The sequence below is a fragment of the Colius striatus genome, chromosome 3, assembly GCF_028858725.1.
Source record: "Colius striatus isolate bColStr4 chromosome 3, bColStr4.1.hap1, whole genome shotgun sequence".
Lineage (NCBI taxonomy): Eukaryota > Metazoa > Chordata > Aves > Coliiformes > Coliidae > Colius > Colius striatus.
Genome location: NC_084761.1, coordinates 10,763,599 through 10,785,939, shown reverse-complemented (window position 1 = coordinate 10,785,939; position 22,341 = coordinate 10,763,599). Strand labels below are relative to the sequence as shown.

Here is a 22,341-nt window from a genome sequence, read left to right as displayed (position 1 = left end):
AAAATGATTAAAAAAATATAGTAGTCAGCCCAGTGCTTACAGAGAGACAATAATTGACAATAATTGAAAAAACAGCACATCTTCATCTTACAGAGGACCAATATAATAACATAGAAAACAGTGCAGAAGACTTATGCTGGAAAAATATAGAGCAATTCTCAGCAAGCAGAAACTGAACTTTGGCACTTGCTCATAAAAAGGCCTTTCAAAAGCAAAACAAAATGGAAACTCACTTAATCACAGCTTGTATATTTAAAAAAATAAAGACATTGACTAGAGCAAGAGAAAGAATAGAGAAAAGTTTACAAGCCAGGTCACTAGGAATTCAGTACATTCCGCTTACAGAAAATACAAATACAATCTTTCATCCACCCGTTGAGGCCGGGATCCTGGCTAGTGAAAGAGAAGCTCTGGGATAAACTTTTCCTGAAGCATCTCCGTTTCAATGGAGCTGTGCTGATCACACAGCCCTTTCTTCAAATTGAACTAGAATAGCATGTCTCAAATGCATCAGCTCCTTATCATAAAATAAGGATTTCTAATCTGCAAATGAAAAAAAGCAAGACCCTTGCACTCAGACAGTGGCTGCTCTCCTCTACCCATAATTGCACCATGACCACTGTGGTGTAAGGATTAAGTGATTCCTTTAAAAAGGGCTAAAAAAAGAATGGCTTCAGTTTAAAGGGGAAAGGATAGACTGGAAGGAAGGACTCACATTCAGGCCGTTAATCTTAGCGCTCGGTCAGCAATGCACATTATCATCAGTACTACAGTTAACATGTGCACAGCTGTTCCCCTTCCTGCCAGAACTGATGTACTAAACTCAGGTCTAACTGAAAGGCCAAAGCATATTTTTGGATGAGGCCATAAAGCAAGGGCTGCTCTAGCCAAGAAATGCTTCTTTCATTGTCAGGCTCAATGCCCCAAACTAGCAGCTATCTTTGCACTGAGGCGGTTCACTCAATTCTTTTATTCTTTTGAGGAGCTAAGATTGGGAAAGGGCAGAGAGAAAAATAAGTGCTTTAGATTGTACAGAAGATTGTCCTACTAGAGGGGGCACTTGAATGGGAAAGAATTGCAGCTATAAATCTAGCAGACGCTCTTCACACGTCTCCACAGGCCATTTAGTAGCACCTCCAAACACATCGACGTTGTTATCAACCCAGGGTATGATGTTGCCGGGCATGTTGGTAGAGCAGTTAGCAATATTCATGATGTCTTCAGCTTTTAAGACCCTGTCCCATATACTGAACTGGCTCATCTCCCCAACGAAGGCTTGAGTGGCATCAAATCTTCCTCCTACTGTGTCCTTTAGGCACATAAAGAGTTAGATGAGAAGGTTATTTCAGCATTTGCTTCAAACCTAAACACCCTCCCCTCCAGCCACAGTGCTAGAGGGAGCTACAAAGCTAAGTCACAAACAGCTTCAAGCTTCTAGAAGGGCTACTTTGAACAAAATGGTTCTACAGAACAATTAAAAGCACCAATCTGAAACATGTCAAAACAATTCAAAGCAAACAGCAGTGACTGTATACCATCATACAAAGGCTGTATATAACTAACCCTGCCACTAAGCAGCAGACCACAAAGGCAGCTTTAAATATTGACACTAACCTAGGAGCCATTTTGCAAGTTTGGCAAAGGACAAGTTCAGCAAGAGCTGCAAAGATAGATGGGTAAGATTACCCTAGAAGCTTTATGGCTACAGATTAAACTGTAACTGCAGCCCTTGACCAACTGTCTGCAGAGCCTATAAGATGTGATTGTTGGATCTAAGTAAAATAACTTATACTCAACCTCATGAATGCCTTCTGTTAGCACTACTAATATTCCAACTTTACTACCATTTGCATTAGGAGAGTTATTTATCTATCTCCATTTTTAATGAGAAACCAAATGTCTGATTTAGAGTTGACTTCAGATTTATCTTTACAGTAGACATCAAATTCTGAATGAGTGATAGACTCCACTAAAAAAGCTTTACATACCTGAAAAGCTGCAGAATTCAGTCTGAAAGAAGTTCTCCATAGCAGGTTAAATTATAAAAGATCCTGATATACCCACAAGCAGTCCAGTGCTCATAGTTGTGGGTCTCCTCACCCCCATACACACACTTTCCTTGGTCTATTCTGAGGCTCAAGGACTCACAATACTACTGTTATTGGGATGAAGAGGAAAGGAAAGGGGAAACCCAGAAAACTGCTAAGAGGGATAGTTAACTTGCCTTCAATTAAAAACAAATTTAAACCAAATCAAAGCAATTATACTCAGTTTGCTTTCAGCAATGTCCTTTTTGACTGCTTATACAACAGTGATGGCCAGTTCTGCCCCTTTCTGTAGCTGCAGTGGCCACATTGCTATTTACCAGCAGACTAGCTCAGAGGATTTAATGTAAGGCATTATTCAGATTGCTGACAAAGTTCCACACCATAGCATTAGCACTGGGAATAGGAATAACAGCAATATGACTATTCTGAGTATTTAATAGATGAAACAAGATACACCAGTGTGAGATTGCATTAAGTATTTGTTGCTTTGTTTCAATCTGATACAGTGTGTACAACAGGACCGAGAGATTAACAAAGATAGATTTTCTCACAGCTGCTGTTTGTTTGGACAGTTTGGATTTTATACTGTTTTTTAAATCCCCGAACACACTCATTCACTCACCTGTTCTTGACCCAGGATCAAGACACCTCCTGGTTTAATTGGGTGCCAAGGAGCAAGATTCTCCCCAGTACCAAGCATCTCTCCATCCTGAAAAGCCTCCCACATCCCATCTCTGGTTGTCCATGTTATACAGATATGATGCCATTTTCCATCACTAATGAAGAGAGGGAGCTGGGCAACCTACAAAAAACAAATAAAGCACGTTGCAAACCAACTCTACCAGTTCAAGCACAACATTTAAAAAGGGACAGTAGTTACTCTGTCCTCAGGAGCAAAAACTTCTGAGGCAGAAATTAGTCCACATCTTTCTACTTGCTACTTTCTCCCCACTCTCCATATTCAGGAATGCAGAAAGGCTTTTTAGTCCAGACGTGAGCCATTGTTTCATCTAGAATCAAGTGACACTAGAAACAGAGTCTAAACTGCTATCAGTCTACCAATCCTGCATATTAATCTGCAGCATTCGCTGTTTAAATCTCAGTGCTGAGTCCTAACTTTCCATCCAGTGCCCGTATTAAGTTGCTTTTAAAACCTGGGGTTTGCCTGCACCATTTGCAGTAACAGCTCTGACAAACAGATCCGCCTGCTTCCCAAAAAACTTGTGGGAAGTGTTACGTAGGGCTCCAAATATGGAGGATTTATGCTTCTTTAGGACTCTGATCTAAAAACTTATTCAAATCAAGGCAAAGAGACAAAGGCAGTGGGCTACAGAGCAGCTGTGATGGGGGAGAAAGAAAAAGCTCACAGAACATTAATAGTACTGACATAATATTGAAGAGAAAATGTTACTGCCTGAAGCAGCCTGAAGTTTCCTTCTCTTCCACAAACGATTAAAAATAATGAGTTTTTCACCTGTATTAATTTGGGAGCATAATAAGACTCTTAAGAATCCTTGACTAGACACGTGGCTGAAACACCTGAGCTGTGTTGTAGATCTGTAAACACCTGACCCCTCAGAGAGCAGCGAGTTACAAGGAAACCTAACTGAATGTGAGGAGAAAGGAAGTACTTTAATGCCAAGTTTCAACAGGTCTTGTTTTCCTTAAGCCTCATTCTGAAGCTTGTCAGAAACTCATCAGTGGTATGAAGTGCTGAGGCAATTGATGCTTTTTTGTATTTAAAGTCTGAAAACTTGTCTTATGCGTAGTGGTCAGGTTAAATACAACCAGCCATGACCACACACCTTTTGCTCTCTGTCATCTGTAAAATCAGTTTTAACATACCTGAACTTCTAGGATTAGAAAGATCAAAATACTGCAACTGGCATAAATCTCAAGTTTTGCAATAGCATGGCTTCAAATAGAGTTTGCTTCACAAAGCAAAAACACAAGAGGACAAGATCTGCTTGTAAATTTAGGGAAAATGTGTTAAGTGTGTGCATATCTACATACCTCAGCTGTTTTGTCTCAACACCAGAGATATGTTCCATGTAACTTTGTTTTGAGTACTCTCATGAGCTTACAACAAACAGATGGACAACTGATGAGTAGGTACCACCATCCCAAAGGCCCAGAGCTGGCTTCTCTCAGAGAGAATTAAAGCATTAGAGAGGATACCAAGGGCTTGGGCCTTATTCTGTGACCGTGTAGACTACAAAGAGGAGACAGTCAGTTCTCACCTTATCATTAATGAGCAGTTCAATTGGATTATTCCCCCATTCTATGAGGACAATTTCATTAGCCTGCCCAGGAACAGCGTATGAGAATGGAGTGCCAATTCCAGGAGAAGCACTTGATCTCAACCACAAGCATACAGTAAAAGCATACAGCTCTGGTAGAGTCTTCTTGATCTTCCCATATAAGTAATTTGTGCGAAGAGGAAGGGAGACTTTGAATTCATCAGGTGCCTTAAATGCACTGTTACCTAGAATTACATTGAAGAAGGAAAATCTTTAAGCAGAAAAAATTTATTTGCAATTCAGGTTAAGAAACAATATGATTAATACTGAGATTCTTTGGAATTTTAATCACTTTAGAGAGCTAGACCAAAAAAACTATATTGAAATGGTATTCTAGAACATTAATTTTGTAGCATCAAAAATACAACTAGATTTTCATGCATATTATACTGATTAATTAGTTACTTTTCTTGTTCATTTAGAGGAAAAGAATAGATGGCAGACAACTAACAAGTGGCTGTTAAATACTGTCTTTCTTCATTGCTTAGTTCATGGCTGGAGGCCTGTCTATTGCAAACAATATAAACTGTTTGAAAAGACTTTTACTATGTCTAAACATGGAATCTCTAGCATGTTCATTGTTGAAGCATCACAGTGCTTCAAAATCAGTATTTCTTTTCCTACTACTGCTACACAGGGAGCTAGCAGCAGCATCCCCATTTTACAGATAGCAGGCTGAGAGACAGGTTGATGCTTTTATTTTGAGAGGCTAATCAGAAAGAAGAAAAAGCTGACATATTCCAGAAAGCAGAGGTAAATTCAGTAGAAGAGATTTGTCCCATAGACAAGAGGAGTTCTGAACAAAAATATAAACCTGAAGTTTAAAAGTGACCTGAAGAAAAATGCAATATAAAGTTAATGAACCATGAAAACATTAGACATGGTGTAATATAAAAGGAGGAATTATTATTTAACTTTTTCCAAAACACATGACAAAAATCAGCAAAATGTTCCACAGAGATGTTTATAAAATAGAGAACTCTTCAGACCAAAACTTTCTGAGGCTGCAATACTCTGTATTGTGTATGTTTGTGTATGCTTTTGATGTAGTTGCTTATGAGTCCTTTTCTAGAACTAAATATTAAGGAGAGAAATTCCACATTGTGTCACAAAATAAAACCCCACAGCTCTGTAGTAATGTTACCTTCAACCTTTTAGAAACCCGTTCTTCCGAGTCCCACGCATTTCCTTTACTCACATTCCTGAGACAAATTCAACTCTCTTGCCAAAATTCACACTCCAAATGAAGAATTGTTGTCACAAAAGGTTGCCACAATTCTCATATGTAATTTTTAAGCCATTGGAGCTCTTTCAGTTCCCATCCTCAGAAGCAACTGAAGTGTTTTGACTGCATTTTTTACAGAATGAGGAGGTGGAAGAAGAAAAAGCATCTCCTGTGCCTTGAGGAACTTACAGACCAAACACTGAAATATTCTAAGCAAAAACACCTCAGGGTCTTAGGGCCAATGTTGAGCAACCTCCACTAGAAATATACAACAAAACTCATGTAAAACATACTCCATTAAAAACATTAGTCACTCTGTGAGAGAACTTACGGAAGTAATAATGGGTTGGAAAAGGACAAACAATATTTATCTATTTTATATTTTCTGTTTGTTGAAAAAATCTGCAACTCCATGTGATAACATCCTACTGTTCTAGGCAATGGGCCCATGCAAGGTATACGACAATCCTTTTGCTAAACAATCTTAATTATTTTTTATCAGATGGGCAAGAATTACTGTTATTCCCTTTTAGAGATGGAGAAAATATTTAGGCATAGCAAGTGACCTTGTTTGTGTCTCCATTAAAGCTAGGAACCACATTTAACCCAGGCACTACTAGCTGCTGGATCATTCCTGCCTCCAGTCTTGCTTTTTAATGCACTATCTTCTGCTGTTGGTTGAGAGAAACTGTGAAGGAATTGCCAGAAGACTTTTGGAATCACAAAAGTTGTACAAACTTCAATCCCTTCTGCCTCACTAGTAGCTAAAGACAGCTGTCACAGCTACAGATAAAAAAAATTCCAAAGTTCATAGTGTCACCTTATAAGGTTAGTATTTTCCTCCATTTATTTAGTCTCAGGACAACGAGGAGCTTATGACACTCTTAGTTTGCTGTCAGGAAGACATGGTAAACAACATGGCATTTAAAGTAAAGGCATAACAGAAATATTTTCAAAAGAGTTCACCAATCACTTCAAACATTGTCTGCATTAAGTCTAAAAAATGATTAAGTTTTTAAATCATTATTATCCTCACTTTGATTTGACAGAGGAACCAAAGGCACAGAACAGCTGAGCTGCACTGTAATAGAGAGCAAATTACACGACTAAAAGAAAGCCTGTGTCTTGATTCCTGGCCCACATTCTTCCCTAGAAACTTAAGACAGCCTTCTCTCCCCACACAAAAATAAAAGTGGGAATAGGTTATTTTTAACCTAACTAAATTACACATTCTTGTTCTCCCACCACTCCCTTTCTCTTTCTGATGACTTGCTGATATGAGTCACATCTTTCAGAGACAGCGACTAGGAACGCTTGCCACATAAGGCATTAACAAGCCACTAGTCCTCCAGAATTTTAGTTGCAGTTTAAGCTGTATCTTTGCTCTTAGGAAATAGTAAATGACACAGACAGTAAAAAAAAATCTTCTTCCTTCCCTTTTCTCCTCCTTCAGACTTTTTCAATTAAAAAAAATAGATACAGTATTACCCAAATGGATCCATTAGGGCTACATTTTAAAATCCATGAAGTTTGGGTATTTGCACCACCCTGAAAGCATGTCCATTATGATGCTTTCAAGCAGAGAGCTTAATCACCTTGGAAAATCATTTAAAGATTGGGCAGTGATATTTACTGGTACTCTGGTCCTGCACAGTCCACTCCGAAGGTTTATATAGCTGATACAGAAAGCTCGCTCTATTCTGTAGCTCACTTCTATGGGCATTTGTAATTGAAACAAACAGACTCTGTTCAAGTATAGTGATCTCAGTAATAATTAATCTAAGTATCTGAATAAATGATTAAGAAGAAGAGAGTGTCCCCCAGTGGCACCACATGTAATCCACAGCAAACTCTAAAGTCTATACACTTGGGACAGGACACAATCCAAGTACCTGCAATCACCCAATGTCATAACCCACAAAAAAAGGAAAGACCACCAGCAATACTTTCCAAGCAGCAGCAAATGGTTCTGGTATCAAGTGTCATTCATTGTCTCAAAGGCAGTTGTGCAAATTAAATTGAGTTCATACGACTCTCAGTCCTCAAGAAAGAAAAGCAGCTCTACTTCAATGCATACTTGACTTTATCTAGATATTTACCCGACACCAGTGTCATACTTCTTCCCACTTGCCTCCTTATAGATCTTTCCATCCCACAAACACTAAGTTCATCCTAACCACCCACATATGCCAAATCAAGAGACAGGAAGCCAAAGTCATGCAGAGACCTGTCAGGCAGGAAGCCTGTGACAAAAGAAAAAAGGGAATCCAAGTATCTGCAGTCACCTTCTGTTTAGTCCAGCACCTTAACTGTCTCTCCCACAAGGTCCACATTTAGAATACTGCACTAGAAGGAGGGAGTAAACAAAAATAATTAATCACCGTGGGGAAGCCTTAAGAAACTGTGAAGATTACCTTTTTCTAATTCAGACACCCTTTCTAGCAGTGCATTCAAGGCTGTCTCTGTTTTCTGCCGATGGGCTGATGTCTCATTATGAAGCAAAGACTTTTCATCCTCAAGCTCAGCCACTTTGCTCAGGAGTTGGCGCTCCAGGTCTCCAAGCCTCCGCTGAAGCATCTCTCGAAGGTCATTAGGCAGTGCTGCATATGATACGTTGGCTCGGAGCTGGTGCTTTGGGGAAAATGAAAAGGGAAACAAAATAAAAGTCATTCCTCAAACAGAAACTGTGAAAAGTGCACATGCTCCTCATCGAATTGGAAGAAAGCAAGATCAGAGTTCTCCAGTAAGTACAAGAGGGGCATTGCTTTTTAGCACTTGTCACGTTCAGTGCTTTTATTAGCACTGTAGCTAAACATGTCCTGAAACAAAAAGGTCCTTTTGTTAAAGGCTTGCAGTGTTTTACATGAAGGAGTGTTCATACACTTAAGTTCAATAAAACCAAAGTATGGAGGCAGGCCTGCATTTCTGTTGGTATGGGTACTTGTGGCACATGAGTCAGTATTGCTTTACTTACTGGAGGTGATATAGCCAATATACATACACAGAGAAACTACTATTTCATTTTAAATAAAAAACGTTAAGCTGCTTTGAAAGCAAATTTACCAAATGATAGTTTTATCAGTTTTCATTTGCAGAGTAAGGAATTCAGATGTTCTTTAGTTGAACTGTAATTAACAGCCAGTGAAAGTATTTTTATTTAAGTTGGGGGAAAAAACCCAAGCCTCACACTTTCTCGACACTATCGTATTTAAGGATACTAAGAAACCAATGGTTCCACCTGCAATATTATTCTAGTGGAGTTTCTCTTCTACAACCATATAAAAAATGCCTCAAAAAGATAGCAACAGCAAGAAAAGGATGTTACACTACCAGGTTATTCAAAACTGTACTTGAAAAATCAGCCCAGAGCGTTTAGACCTCAGAGAATAACCTTTAGGAAGTTACCTGTCACCCTCACATGACCACTGACTGTTTAGAGGACAGTAGGAGGACATACATGTAGCTCCCAGGGTGTGGAAAGCAAAAAAACATCCAGCACAATTCCTGTGGGAATATCCTCTAAAAAATATTTCCACAAGGGCCACTTAACCATGGGCACTGTCCAAAGACTCATGGAAATCACTTTCAGTGGGCTTGGACCAAATCTCCTTTCTATTCAGAGGCATCCAGAATCAGTTCTTTTTATTCCATGTCAGCTCTAAATACATCATCTTTACTTCACAATCTGCCCAACACAATCTCCTCTTTACCACTGTTCTATTCAGCACCATATGCCAAGGTTTAACTGCCCAAGATGTCAGCTTTATACCTCAAACCCCATGAAGTCACATTCCCAGAAAGAGAGATTTAGACATATTAATACAGAAACTAAGCTGGCAACAAGCAGGAAAACCATAATCTCCCCCCATGCACTGGGAGAACACATTCTCAGAGGAGCCTTTCAGGTTTTTTTACGATTAAAGTGATCGGACAAATAATCAAGAAAACAAGACAAGCCAACCAAGCAACTCACTCCTAAGGCTTGGCCAGTTTGGCTTTACCTCCGTAGAGATTAAGGGCACTGACTTGCCCAGCCAACAGTCCAAAGCCACAAGCTCATGCAATCACTCCAAGTTGGTGGGCGGCTGGGCAGGGAGACTGGCCCGCCCCGCGCCCCGGCCCTACCTCCAAGCTCTCCAGTCGGTCCTTCAGGGTCTGCATGGTGCGGCTCAGCTGGTCGATGACCTGCGCCGGGTCCCGCGGCAGGTCGCCCATAGTGTCCTTGCCCTTGCCCAGCTCCTTTTTCCACGTCCCCGTGGCGGACCTGCCGTCGGCGCTCTCGCAGCGGCTCAGCTTGCCGGTGAGCTCCCGGATGGCTTCCCGCTGGCTCCCGATGGTCTCCTTCTGTTGCAGGACGGTCTCCCGCAGCTGCAGCACCGTGGCTTTCAGCTCCTCCTCGGGGGCCAGCCCGCCGCCCTGCATGGACACCGGGGGCAACGGGCAGCCTGTGCTGGCCACGTCCAACGGCAGCGAGGTGCACACGAAGCGGCTCCCCGGCGGGCTCTCCTGCTCTCCCGCCGCCGACCCCTGCCCACCCGCGGCTACAGCGAGCAAGAGCCCGGCGACCACGGACAGCATCCCGGCTGGTGAGCGGGGCGACGGCGCGGCGTGGACGCCGGGGCAGGGGCCGATACGAGACGGCGTCCGCGCTGACAGGAGCCCGGTGCGGCCGGCGCCCCGTCTCTGCTCCGCTCACGCCGCTCCCGCCTTGGCCGCCGGCACGCGGCTTTTATACGCAGGGCGGGCGCGTGGCGGGGGGCGGCCGGCTCGCGCCGCGCGCCCTGGTTGGCTGCGCCGGCGCTGACGCCGCGCGGTCCCGGGGGCCGAGGCTGAGCGCGGAACACGGGCGGCCGGCACCGCGGGCAGCGGCGAACCCCGGGGGAACGATGGCGTGGTGGCGGGGTGGGGGCATGGGTGGCGAGAGGAGGTGGCATGGCGTGGCACAGCGTGGCTTGGCACGGCGTGGCCTGGCACGGCATGGCTGCGGGGCGGTAGCAGAGACACCCCGCTCAGCCCCGGGCCAGTGGGGTGTGCGGTGAGCCGAGCTGGATCACTGCCTGGAGGTCTCCAAGCCAACCTGCTGCCCAAAGCAGCGCCGGGAGGAATCGGAGAGGGTGGTTCCAGTGCCTGACTGGACTGATCACATTACCTAGGGGCAGTGTGATGGAGGTGAACCTGCTTTAGTGGGTGGTTAGACTAGAAGAGCTCTAGAGGTCCCTTCCAACCCCCACCATTCAGTGGGATTCGGTGTCAAACTGGCAGCCTCTGGTCCGGCATCCCCACAGGGAAGAAGCTCCTCACACTGTTGGGTCTAAATCTCTCTTGTTTCAGCACACACCCCTTGCTCCTTGTCCTTCCACCATGTGCCACAGTGAAGAGCCTGATCCCAAGGCTATAGTCTCCTCTGCTGAAATTGCTCCAGCTTATCACTGTCTTTCTTGTACTTGTAGGGGTTGAAAATGGATGCAGTATCTCAATGTGACCCACCCAGTGCTGAGCAACGGGCATAGGCTCTCAACTAAGTGGTTGCGCTCCCATGAATGCAGCCTGGGATGACGTTGGCCTGGACAAACTGGCTCTTTGAGCTAAAAGATAATTCTGTCACAAAAATGAGAGATGAGTCAAGTTGTAGATCAGTGTTCAAATTTATGATGGAGGGGACAGGGACATTGTAAGAAGAAGCTTTTGTAGAGTATCATAAAATCCTTACTGGACCATAAGGGCACTGTGGCTTTAGCTCCATTGTTCATGGAATCTAATATTTTCAATTATCACAATTACTTTATAATCCATGAAGACTTGTATATTTTTCTGAAGCATAAAAATATCAACTGAACAGTTCTGGCAAACTTCTTACAGATATGCAACAAAAATCTCTACTGGAAAAAAGAAACAATTTCCTTATGCATCAGCAGAGGCTGCTCTTAGGACTCTAAAACCTTTGAGTAGAATTTCAGACTTTTAGAAAATGTATATATGGAAAATAAAGACATTTAACCATAGGGTGAGTAGCTGTTCCTATGAAATACATAGCTTTTAAAATAATAATTAATAAAAATAGTGAATAAAGAATATGCAATTGAATTGATTTTTTTCACCTTTTCAATCAAGATGCAAATTGCTGTTACACAATGAATTAGCAAATTTCGGGGCATGTGTATCACAATAACAGTTAAACTTGATTTTTTCATGAAGTCCAGTTTATTTGTTCAACTCCTCCAGCAATGTCCTGCTTGAAAGCCACGTTGGTCAGAGCTGACTGCAGATGCTGCCAAGCCACACAAGGCAGAGGTGCAGCTCAGATTACTTCTTCAAGGGTAGAGAACATAGAGAAGGAATAGAGTTCAATAAGCAATGAGAAGCTCAGATTTCTGTCTGAACTCCCTTTGTCTGGAAACTGGGTCTCAGGAGACTGTATTGCTTCCTGGAAGAATGGAAAAGAAGTACCTACTCAAGTACAGAGGCTCTAATTCCTGGCTAGACAATTAACTCTCATTGAAATCAACAGCATATCACTGCTTAATCATTCGGCTGATTGAAAATCTGGATGCTGCAATGAGGAAGACCACAAAAGTACACCAGGAACATCTCATCCGTCAAAACAGTGTCTTTCCAATCCCCATAAGTCCAAGAAATATTAAAAAGTACATGCAATAACGTACTGAAATTTTTGTTCTGTATCTGTACCACATGATAGGTCATTTCTCCTGAATGTCAGGTGAAGCAGCATGAAAACACTTAATAAAATAATTTTAAAATGATGAGTTTTGAGGCCTGTCACCCTGTTATAGGACAACACTAGTCTATTGCTTTTATACAGCTTAATACTATCCTCTATATTGTGAATTGTGGTAGCACCCTATTAGCATCACACTAATTTAAAATAAACTTCCAAATTCTGGTCCTGATTCTAAAACCCACTCTACCATTCAGAGCTGTTGGCAACCAGATTTTGACTCAATGCATGACAGTGATAAAGGTATTGCTTCTTTGTGAATTCAAGCAATGTATAGCTTGAAGGTTTTGCTTAATTATAGATAGATTTTTGTCAAAATCTCTTATTCAGGAAAGCTGAGAAATAATACAAGCAGCAGAGAGCAATAAACATCTGACTGCTAAAGTTCTGTGAGGTACGTGGTGGTAAATTGCTCATGACAACAAAAGTATTGCCCTTTATTACTATACTGTTTCTTTTTGACAGGGGAGGTCAGTAAAACAGGATAGAATCCCAACAAAGACACTCAGAAATGGCAGTTATGGGGGCATAAATGTGGAGGAGGGGTAGATGGACATTGAGAAAGGCAGATATTACTCATTGCCCTTCTTAACATCCTTAATATATTTTTCTAGGGTACCTAAGTTCTTTCAAAAAAAACCCCAAACACAAATTACCCTGCTTTACCCCACTGCCAGATTCTGAGACCTGAATTTATTGCAAGTAATTATTTATTGAAACACTGTCTGTGACTGTAGCCAGTGTCTTTTCATGTTGAAGGCCATTTTGGGTCACTAACATGCAGCAGTACATTATCATAAATAATAAATCACAAATTGTTTAAAAATTGACAAAGTCTATCATTTTTACACCAATATATTTGATGTTAAGGCATAGACAAGCTTAATACTTGATAATTTGAAATGTTTAAAAAAAATTGTTGCAAGGAGGGTTTTTTTTCCCTCATGACCAAGACAGTTTATAGGCAAAGAAGTTGATTGGGATAGAGGGGGAAGCACAGCGAGTACAGATAACTTACTATTGCATTTGAGAGGTCTTTAAAACTTCCTATCTCTGGCTGTCAGGGAGCTCAGCATCTCTGCAGCTCACAGAATGGATTTTTAATTTTTAATTTAACTTTGACAGTTTCTACTGCCTTCAAAAGAGCTTTATTCTCTTTGGAAACGGCATTTGCATGCTAGCTGCTATCCGTCTTTATCTTTGATGTGCAACTGTAATATCTAATACTGGGACTTCAATCTGTATGTAAAATGCAGTTGGATTCTCAATAATATAAAGTTTTTGTGTTTAGGATGAAGGTCTGGAACTCAGGAGATCTGACATGAAACTTTGCTAACACACTTCTGCCTGGTGACTGTCACTAGAACAATCTTGCAAAAACTTAAATAAGTTAGGAGACTGCCTCGTTTTTAAAGTGTTGCTTAAGCACACAAAAGGAGTGTGCAAGTGACTTTAGACTAAAGATAAGCTTCTCTGTGTTTTTTTTATACAAGATGTTCAGTGAAATATTGGCCTAATTATTTGAAAGGCTCAGCTTAGCCTAGACCAAGTTTGATTCCCTTTTTACAAGTGAAAATTCAGATCCTATTGGAACCTTCCTAATGGAAGTTAAGCATTTAACTGCCTATTGAAATTTTCAAAAGTGCTAACTGTGCAGCCTTGTCAGGAAGCACAAACATTCTACAGCCTGGCCCTAGAGACACTTGAAAAAAATTATCTTTAATTTCTCTGTTTATAAAATGAACATATGATTCCCTTTCATCTCTAGCTTTTCTCAGATCCCAAACCCACCAGGCAGAAATCCTCTTTACCTTTATGTCTGTGCATCACAGTGGGACATAGCCTCACCTGATGCTTATTATTTATATCAGAGTAATTTTTATATTAGCTGTTATACTAGTTTATTTAATCCAGTTGCTTCTAAGAAAAAAATAAATTGGCCTGCCATATACAACTCCCAGAAGTTGAAAAAATAATAATTTCAGCAATTGCTTAAGTATTTATCACTTCATCAAAAAACTCCAGTTTCACTTGTATCATAACACATCTAGCAAAACTGTAGCACAGTTCACTATGAATGAAGCCCAAAATCATAAATATGATTCAGTATCTTTTCTTAAAACATTTGCTGAAGTAATCAGATATGTTTAGACTCCTTACTCAATCTTTACTATCTACTTCCAACTGCATAAAACCTTCCTGGCTACTGATCAAAGACATGCCACAAAACCAAACTCCAAAATTCTTAAAGCAAACTTTAAGAAACATACTCCATTTTTCTTTCCATATCTGTTCTATGAAAATCATAAATGAGGAATGCATTCCCTTTTAAGTCAATAGGATTTTTGCCATTGATCTGGATAAAGTCAGGATTTCTCTAGATGATCTATATGATACACCACTATTCTGGTAATTGTTTATTAGGATGATCTTCTAACGGATGGAAAATAGAACTTACTGTGGAGGTACTCGCTGTAAAAAGTAACTTTGTCAGCGAGATTCACTGTAAGAACTTTCAAAGAACATCAGATACTTAAAAGAAGCCCCAGCATTCCATATGCTGCTGTTGACTAAAGGACAAGAATAAGAGGTTCTTCTAGGAATACACACAAGCTGCCTGTCACCCTGATACTAATCACCAACCAGCCAAACAGCAGGTCAGCCACTGCAAGACTTATCTTTCTGGTACTCTGTGGCTACTTAGCTCAAAACGCCATGGTTAGAAATACATTTGAGAAGTGAAATAGGTTAAGTTGCACAGAGAACAAACCCTGAGGCCTTCACCTTTCTTATTCAATTCTTACTAATGTATATCTCCCTGAAGCTGGGAGAATTTTGCCCAATTGCAAGTGCAATACAAGCCACATAATTTAGCTAGAGATATGCAAAATATCTGCATATATTTGAAATATATTCCAGTGGAGTAAATGCTTTTACATGTTCAGAACTAGATATTTACTACTTGAATTTCTTTACAAACCTCTTAGCCCATGGAAATTTGATGGTTTTGCAAAATAAGACGGTACTGTGAGAAGAGCTAATACTGCATTTCTTTCCATAGCAAGTGAGATACATTTCCTCTCTACTAACTCCATTAGTATTGCACTACAGGTTTCAGTGTAGTACCTGTGGTACACAGTTATTAAACTCCATTGCAGGTGTCTCAGTGCTTTGCACAGGAGCAAGTTACCTCCTGTTACATCTGTAGATACTACAGTATGGATAGTTATTGCAATCCATCCTTGAGCCTGCTTTAGTGGGTTTCTAGAGTCAAAAAGCTTATGGGAGGCCCTTGAAATCCTTTTAATCCTACAAACTTAAAATCCAATAGCAGGGGAATAATTGTGTCCTTTGACCAGATAGTTCGCTATCGTTCTGGTATTGTTTTCTTTCTATGACATAGTTACCTAAACCATAAAGACATGTTTGTACCAGTCATTGATATTACTGCATGAGTGTACCAGATGTTTAATTTATCTTAAATTAAACATACTTTTGAAGGCACCATGCCAAAAATACGCACTTGGATTTAGAGCTAGAGTACACAGATACAATGTAATGTACCTGCCTTGTGACAAAGAAAGACAAGAGTACATGAGAGATTAGAAACCCAGGACAAAAAGCAGAACAACTTTCAGTGCCTTTCCATTAGAGAACGTTACTATAGAAGCAGCTCAGTCTTTCATGTCGGTGAGGTAGTTTTTCAATTCTGTCAAAAGTGGAGTGATAACCTTGAGTTCTCCCAACAGGGATTTCCCTCCTCCTTTCACTATTTTTGTGTCTCATTCTGTGGCTGACAATTAGAAATGCTATTATGTCTTGACCCATACGACATGTGAAATGCCAAAGCACCTGGTGTTCTGAGATGATAAGTCACCTCAATAGGTTTCATCTCAAGTTCTAATGAGTGTGACAAAGTAACAACCCATGGAGAGGCTCTGTAGAGTTCTGGTAGGCTGATGGAAAAAGAAATCATTGTCTGTGGAAATAGTTTTTGCAAGAAACTAGAATGCACACAGATGGAAGAAGATTGACACAAGAAAATTACAAAATAAAGGGTTATGTAATTTTAGCTAAGGATTCTGCACTGAGTATGTTCCAGACAGAACACTTGGGGCCAGGCTGTAGATTTGATAGTGAATCTGGAGATTAGTTTATTTACACTGGCAGCTAGATTGCAAAGAATTTTGGCTTTACAGTAATCAATAGCAGCTCCACTACTGACCTGCGTGGGGTATTTTGTCCCCCGGTTCTGGTGAGGTTATTTGCACTAAGAATTACTTGTGTATGAGAAGAATTAACCAGCCCAGTTCTTTTCAGAATGTAATTGTAAAAAATGCATTTACCTGTCTTTATGCTGATGCTATTTGCCAGACTGCAATCATATTTTCAGAGGGACAGATCTAAGTAAATTGATTTGATTTTAATGCTCATAACCAATTTACCACATCTTTCCTGCCACTTGCCCAGTTTTATTTTGATTTAACCCACTATCTTTTCATCACTTAAGATGACAAGATCTTTGAGGAAATGATTGTCCATTTTTTATGTGCTTTATAGTACCCAACAAACTCCCACAAACAGCAAATACATATACTTGGTATCAGAATGGTACATCTGTATTTTCGTTATCTGAGATCCAAGTTCACTGGTAATTTTGTATTTAATTGCTTTGTTCAGTACCTTTCACAGAGTAGGCTATCATAAAATGATGCTTCAGACTAAATTTCTTTCTTTGCAGACCCATGGCTGCTCGTTAGAAGACATATTCCAAAAGAGCAGTAACACAATGTTAGCATTTTCAGTACTTTGCACTTAAGTGGTTAGCAGTATTTTAAATATTATTAAATGAATGGTGTCAAGGTAGATCATTTGGGAAACAGATCCTGCTTCAATATTTTCATTCTATCATGCCTGTCAAAAATTTGCAGTTGCAAATTCCAGAGATTTCATTTTCAAATTAAATGGAATTAAATTTTGACCATAAATCCTTCATCTTCAGCCCATGAAAAAAATATCCTGGACTATGAAAGAGCATGTTCCTTGCTGTGCCTGAGCCAGCCTGAACAAAGGTCTAATGAGTTTGTGAATAGTGTGAAAAAAATGACTGGTTGTCTGACTAGCTGACTGTAGGGAAGGAAGAAATCCTATTCATCTAGGTTTGACTGAAACTTGAGTTAACTGTCAGTGCCCACACAAACTGGTAAAATAGGATTAAAGGCCAAAGAGATATTAACAGTAGACATGTTGTACATCTGCTTTGACAGATGATTTTCACACTTCACAGTTTTAACTAAAGATCACTTTCATAGTAGTTCTTGTGAAGTTAAATCCCTTCTAAATGAAATGATTAAAAAACAACTGAGGATTAAAGAATCAAAATCTAAGCTCTCATAAAACTACCCACAATGTTTATAGTAATGATCAACAAAGATAAAGTAGAGCACTTACATACAAATTTTGAAACTAATTAGAAGTCTATACATCAAAAGCCAATCAATCTGTTTTGTATACTGCTAAGAGCCTTAGTCATCTGTTTATTTCATGCTGTACTCCATGAATCATTAAGCATACACCAAACTATTTTTTATCTATGATTAGGGAAGTCCAATGTCATTTCACAGGCTGCTACAACTATAAGGTTGAGACTGAGAGAATCATCTTAGCTTCTTTCTGCTTGCAAAATTCCTGAAACCAGATACTTTCCACTTGAAGTTATCCTGTTATCCTCGAAGTTATGCTGTTGTAGTCTGGATCAGTGGCAAATAATTCATTACAGAGCCATTGAGCTACCACAGTTAAATAAGTCAAGGAATTTCTTTTCTGTTGTTTGATCTGATAAAAGGCTTAGTAAAAGAAATGCTACAGTATGGGTTCAAATCCTGATCCTGGGTTGTGTGCCAAAGACCATACTCAGTCAGAGCAGTGGTAAAAGGGTACTTAGCTGTTTGAGATGGGAAGTCAAAGGCACTAGGCACAGCAGTGTGCCACAAGTTACAGACGTGACTAGCTTGATGTGCCATCTCCATGCTGTGAAAAGATGAGTGACGTTCTTAAAACCAGAAGGAGAGTTTTTAGTCTCTTCCCTAAAATATAGAGGAATTCCATTATTTATTTTTCTACAGGAATATTTTTTAAGTACCATAAACATGAGGCTGTAATAATCACTAATTTGCATCCACATTTAATTTTAGTGTTGTCCTGTTGTACTTGCTTAAAATCTTGTTTATGAATTATAGCCCCTAAAAGAAGTATTCTAAACATAAAGGGAAAAGTAAAGGGAATGTTCCCAAAATCTTGTCTGACTGACTTGCCACTACACTACAACTAAGTTGTACTTTCTAACATATTGCATTGAGCTCAATCACCAAGCCTGTTTCTCCATTTTCCAATCTAGAAGACAGAGCTAATGCCACAGTAATGAAACTAATTGCTGGGAAAATTAAACATCTTCTCCTCTGATTAAAGAACTCTTTTTAGAGGTTGTAATATTTCTGATTAGTAGTTCAAATGTGGAATTAGTTATTGGTAACCATTTCTTTTTCTCCTAGATAGATTTGATAGAAGCTCTTGATGCTTAGGATCTACAAAGATAAAGTAAACCAGAATGAGAACAAGTGTAAGCACTGGTCCAGAGCAAGGAAAAAAGAGGAGCTCTTATGAATGAGTTTCATTACAAAATCAGATTTGCCCCACAGTTTCCCTCTAATTGCAGTAAAGGCAAGATCTGTATATAATTGCTGACTGCAGCACTGGCATTCTTGAATAAATGGCTTGATCTTTTTAGTAAGTATAACTTTGAATCAAAAAAGATGCTGAACAGCAACCAGAGGACTCCAGATTATGACAAGTAGATTATTCGAGTAAGAGTAACTTAAAAAGCAACTGCTATCAAGGATTTTTATCTACAGCACAGTTCTTTGTGGCTGTTAAGAAGGTTGGAAAAAAATTATGAGATATTTCATAACACAGAGGAAATATATAGCTCAAAATTCAGTCTTAACAAGTGTACACTCTCACTTCAACATTATTCTCCTGAGCCATAGCTTTCATTATTGCAGATGTTTATTTTCAATTTGACTGAAAACATGGATACTGGCAAATCAGATACTAATGTTTAGAGGAACTATGTAGAAATGGCAGGTGTATTTATCTCTGAACTGTAGTCATTCAAACTCAATGAACACTCACGTGAGTAGGAGTCCCTGAGTTAGCATGCCATAAACCATCACCTCACAGGACACAGCTCCTAGTCTAAGGCCAGCTCAGCAATCCTTGTTCCTAAACTGAAATCATAGCTTAGATCTTTTTTAGTAAGGTACATCATTGTATAAAATGGATTCTTTACCTAGTGCTATTCATTCAGTATCCTAAAAATAACTCAGTATACTGTATACATTTCTCATCAGACATCAAATGACCTTAAAACACACACCATACGAGAAGCAGGATAGCTCCAGGCTCAACTGGGCAAAAGAAAGAGTATCTAATTTGTCTGAAGGTGGCCTGGAGTATCTGAAAACTTTTGATGAGAGAAGTTTAAAAATTCAAGCACTGTTTAAAAATCACACATGAGAAAATGATTTTGGAATGATCTGTTTCACAGGATACAAGCTGACGTATCCTAGGTGCGTTACCGAATTGTCAGAAAGAACTGAATGTACTGCAGCGGCAGCCTCTAATTAATCCATTGAGTACCATTAATCCAGCTGCTGATGTGGTGTATTTCTCACATAACAAATGCTTTGGTAAAAGCTCTTTGCATTTGAGCATAATGAAGTGACTGCAAGAGATACCTGGTGTCGTTTGAATAGGGCATGTTTATATTTGACAACCAATATATGTCACATTAAGGGGGTATATGTTTTGCAGATTACCTTTCTGGATAATGATTTCCCACATTTAATTGAAAGCCTTTTATACTTCTGTTAATTTAACTCTTCTACACACAAGTCTTTTCTGTAATTCATGTTCTACTTGTGATTTCTTGTTCCTTGATCATTCACTGTTCTCATGCAGTCTCATTTATCTGCCAGCTTTCCTCATCCCCACAGCCTTATTCATAGGCAATTGTCAGAATTTTCTTCCAAGTTTTTAACATCAAAAATTTGACTTTTCTGACTTAATTCTTCAAAGATATCTTTTCATTTTCTTGTTGACAGGATGAAATTTAGAACATCAAATCTTCCACGTGAACGCTGTATCTTATGGAGACTATTGTTGTGCTCACTAAGATGCTGATTCTTTGCTGAACATTCCCACTCATCGATCCCGTTGTCTAGAATATTTCTGGAAAGCAAATGCAAGAGACACCAACATGGCTAAAATAAATGTAGCTCAAAATGAAAATAAACAGTTGCAAACCACATTTGTTTAAAGTCTGCTCCGCTGCATGGGAGATTTCTGAAGCATGTTAAATTTCTTTATAGTGAAGTCACTATGCTTCATTGTTTAAATCAGTCACAAATTTGAATTGTTTCCCTTATTAAAGCTGTATTTCATTAATCTAACCAGTCTGAGTATGTCCCTGGTTAAAGCTTTGTCAATAACACTTCCATGAGCTGAGTTTGAACAAGCTGTAAGCATATTAAGACATTATTTTAGGTGGCATTTGTCATATATTCTGTACATAGATGAAAGTGGCAAAAGTTTTAGCCTCATCAATGAAGCCTCAAAGGAGCAGTTATGGTATAACTACACAGCCTCAACCAGATGTAATTCTATAGCTAAAAGACAAAAAAACCCACAATGTATTCAAAGTATTAATTCTCAAATCTACTGCTGTAAGGTTCAAGTACATCCAGGAAATAATTTCCTGAACTGGAAGTAAAAGGCCACTGAGAAGGTCTATCAAGGACTCCTTGCTTTGATGCAAGAATACATTTTATCCCTCAACTTCTATTCAAATTATTCCCTTGAGAACTCCAGCTTAAGAGGAAGATTCAGGATGTCAGATGCATTAAAAAAATCAGGTTTTTGTTGCTTCCAAAAATCAGTTTTACAAGTGAAGAAAATGAAATGTCAGGAAGGTAAGCTAGAACAAGAGGGAATGTGTGTCATTCATGGGAGACTAGATTCTTTTATTATTTACATTTGTGTCAAGCTAAGAAATTCTACTTTGTCATCAGGTTTATATCAGTTCTGAAGAAACTCAAACTGAAACTAAATTTCGCACATTAAATTTCAGTATAAAAACATAACTTTCTTTACCTAGAACACTACTGTGATTCCAGATCATTTGCTGGATTTTGTCGTTGGATAAATGTAATTGCACCTAATAAGTTGTCATAAGAAAGCATTTTGACTTATTGCTTTATAATAGATAAGCTTCATATATTGCTTTGTAATATATATAATATAAAAACATAGCTTCATTGACTTCATTTTCAGCAATCAGTGTGCTAACTTTCCACCATAAAATGAATGGATGGGTTTATTTGGGTTGGTTTTCTCTGCAGAGCTGAATAATCAGTTTCTTATACTCCTGTGAATCAAAGTCTTCTCTACTCAACAAGAGGGCGATTAGGGCTTTGAGCATACAGATAAGATTATTACAGCAGACATGGGTAACAGCTGTAGAATCTGCTTATGCATTTGGTAGGTGTTCATCTAACCTGCTGCCAGGGACTCAAGCCAAATCTAGATCAGGAATTTACCTATTGTTTAAAACTTTAAGTACATATTAGTGGTCTCATTACTATCAATGGCACTGAGACAGCCATTAGTCTGTGCAAAAGGTGTCTCTATAGAAGAAAATCTAGCAGTTTTCCTTTAAAAATATTTCAAGAAATTAAATTGTTGAATTGCCAGACATGGTTGATCTCTAAAGGTCAATAAGGATCTTGGTTCTGCCTCTGGCTCTGTACTACATTAATGTTGTGTTCTTGCAGCTGTGTCCTAGGAAGGCTGCTCAATAGTTATCCTTCCACAGACTTGCTTTGTTAGCTTTCAAAAACATTTAGGTTGTTATGTATTTAATAAAAGTATTCTTCAAAATATCTCAGTGGAGACAGACAATGGAAAATGTGCATG

The 22,341-nt window shown here is 39.4% G+C and overlaps 1 protein-coding gene across 1 annotated transcript; it reads right to left on the bottom strand.

Annotated features, from left to right (window-relative positions):
- Positions 1 to 475: 475 nt before the first annotated feature.
- Positions 476 to 10,151, bottom strand: NPTX2 (neuronal pentraxin 2). Its single transcript, XM_061993476.1, has 5 exons — positions 9,699 to 10,151; positions 7,988 to 8,204; positions 4,289 to 4,533; positions 2,671 to 2,850; positions 476 to 1,309 (listed from the first exon to the last, which is right to left on the bottom strand). Exons 1-5 carry the CDS (start codon positions 10,149 to 10,151, stop codon positions 1,082 to 1,084), a joined length of 1,323 nt encoding a protein of 440 aa, XP_061849460.1. The 3' UTR covers positions 476 to 1,081.
- Between the last annotated feature and the right edge of the window lie 12,190 nt (positions 10,152 to 22,341).

Excerpts from the sequence above, each read along its gene's own strand:
- NPTX2 (XM_061993476.1), bottom strand. The coding sequence starts at position 10,151 with ATGCTGTCCGTGGTCGCCGGGCTCTTGCTCGCTGTAGCCGCGGGTGGG. Across the intron at positions 8,205-9,698 it reads ACCGACTGGAGAGCTTGGAG|CACCAGCTCCGAGCCAACGT; the intron begins GTAGGGCCGGGG and ends TTTTCCCCAAAG. Across the intron at positions 2,851-4,288 it reads AACTGCTCATTAATGATAAG|GTTGCCCAGCTCCCTCTCTT; the intron begins GTGAGAACTGAC and ends TGTTTTTTGTAG.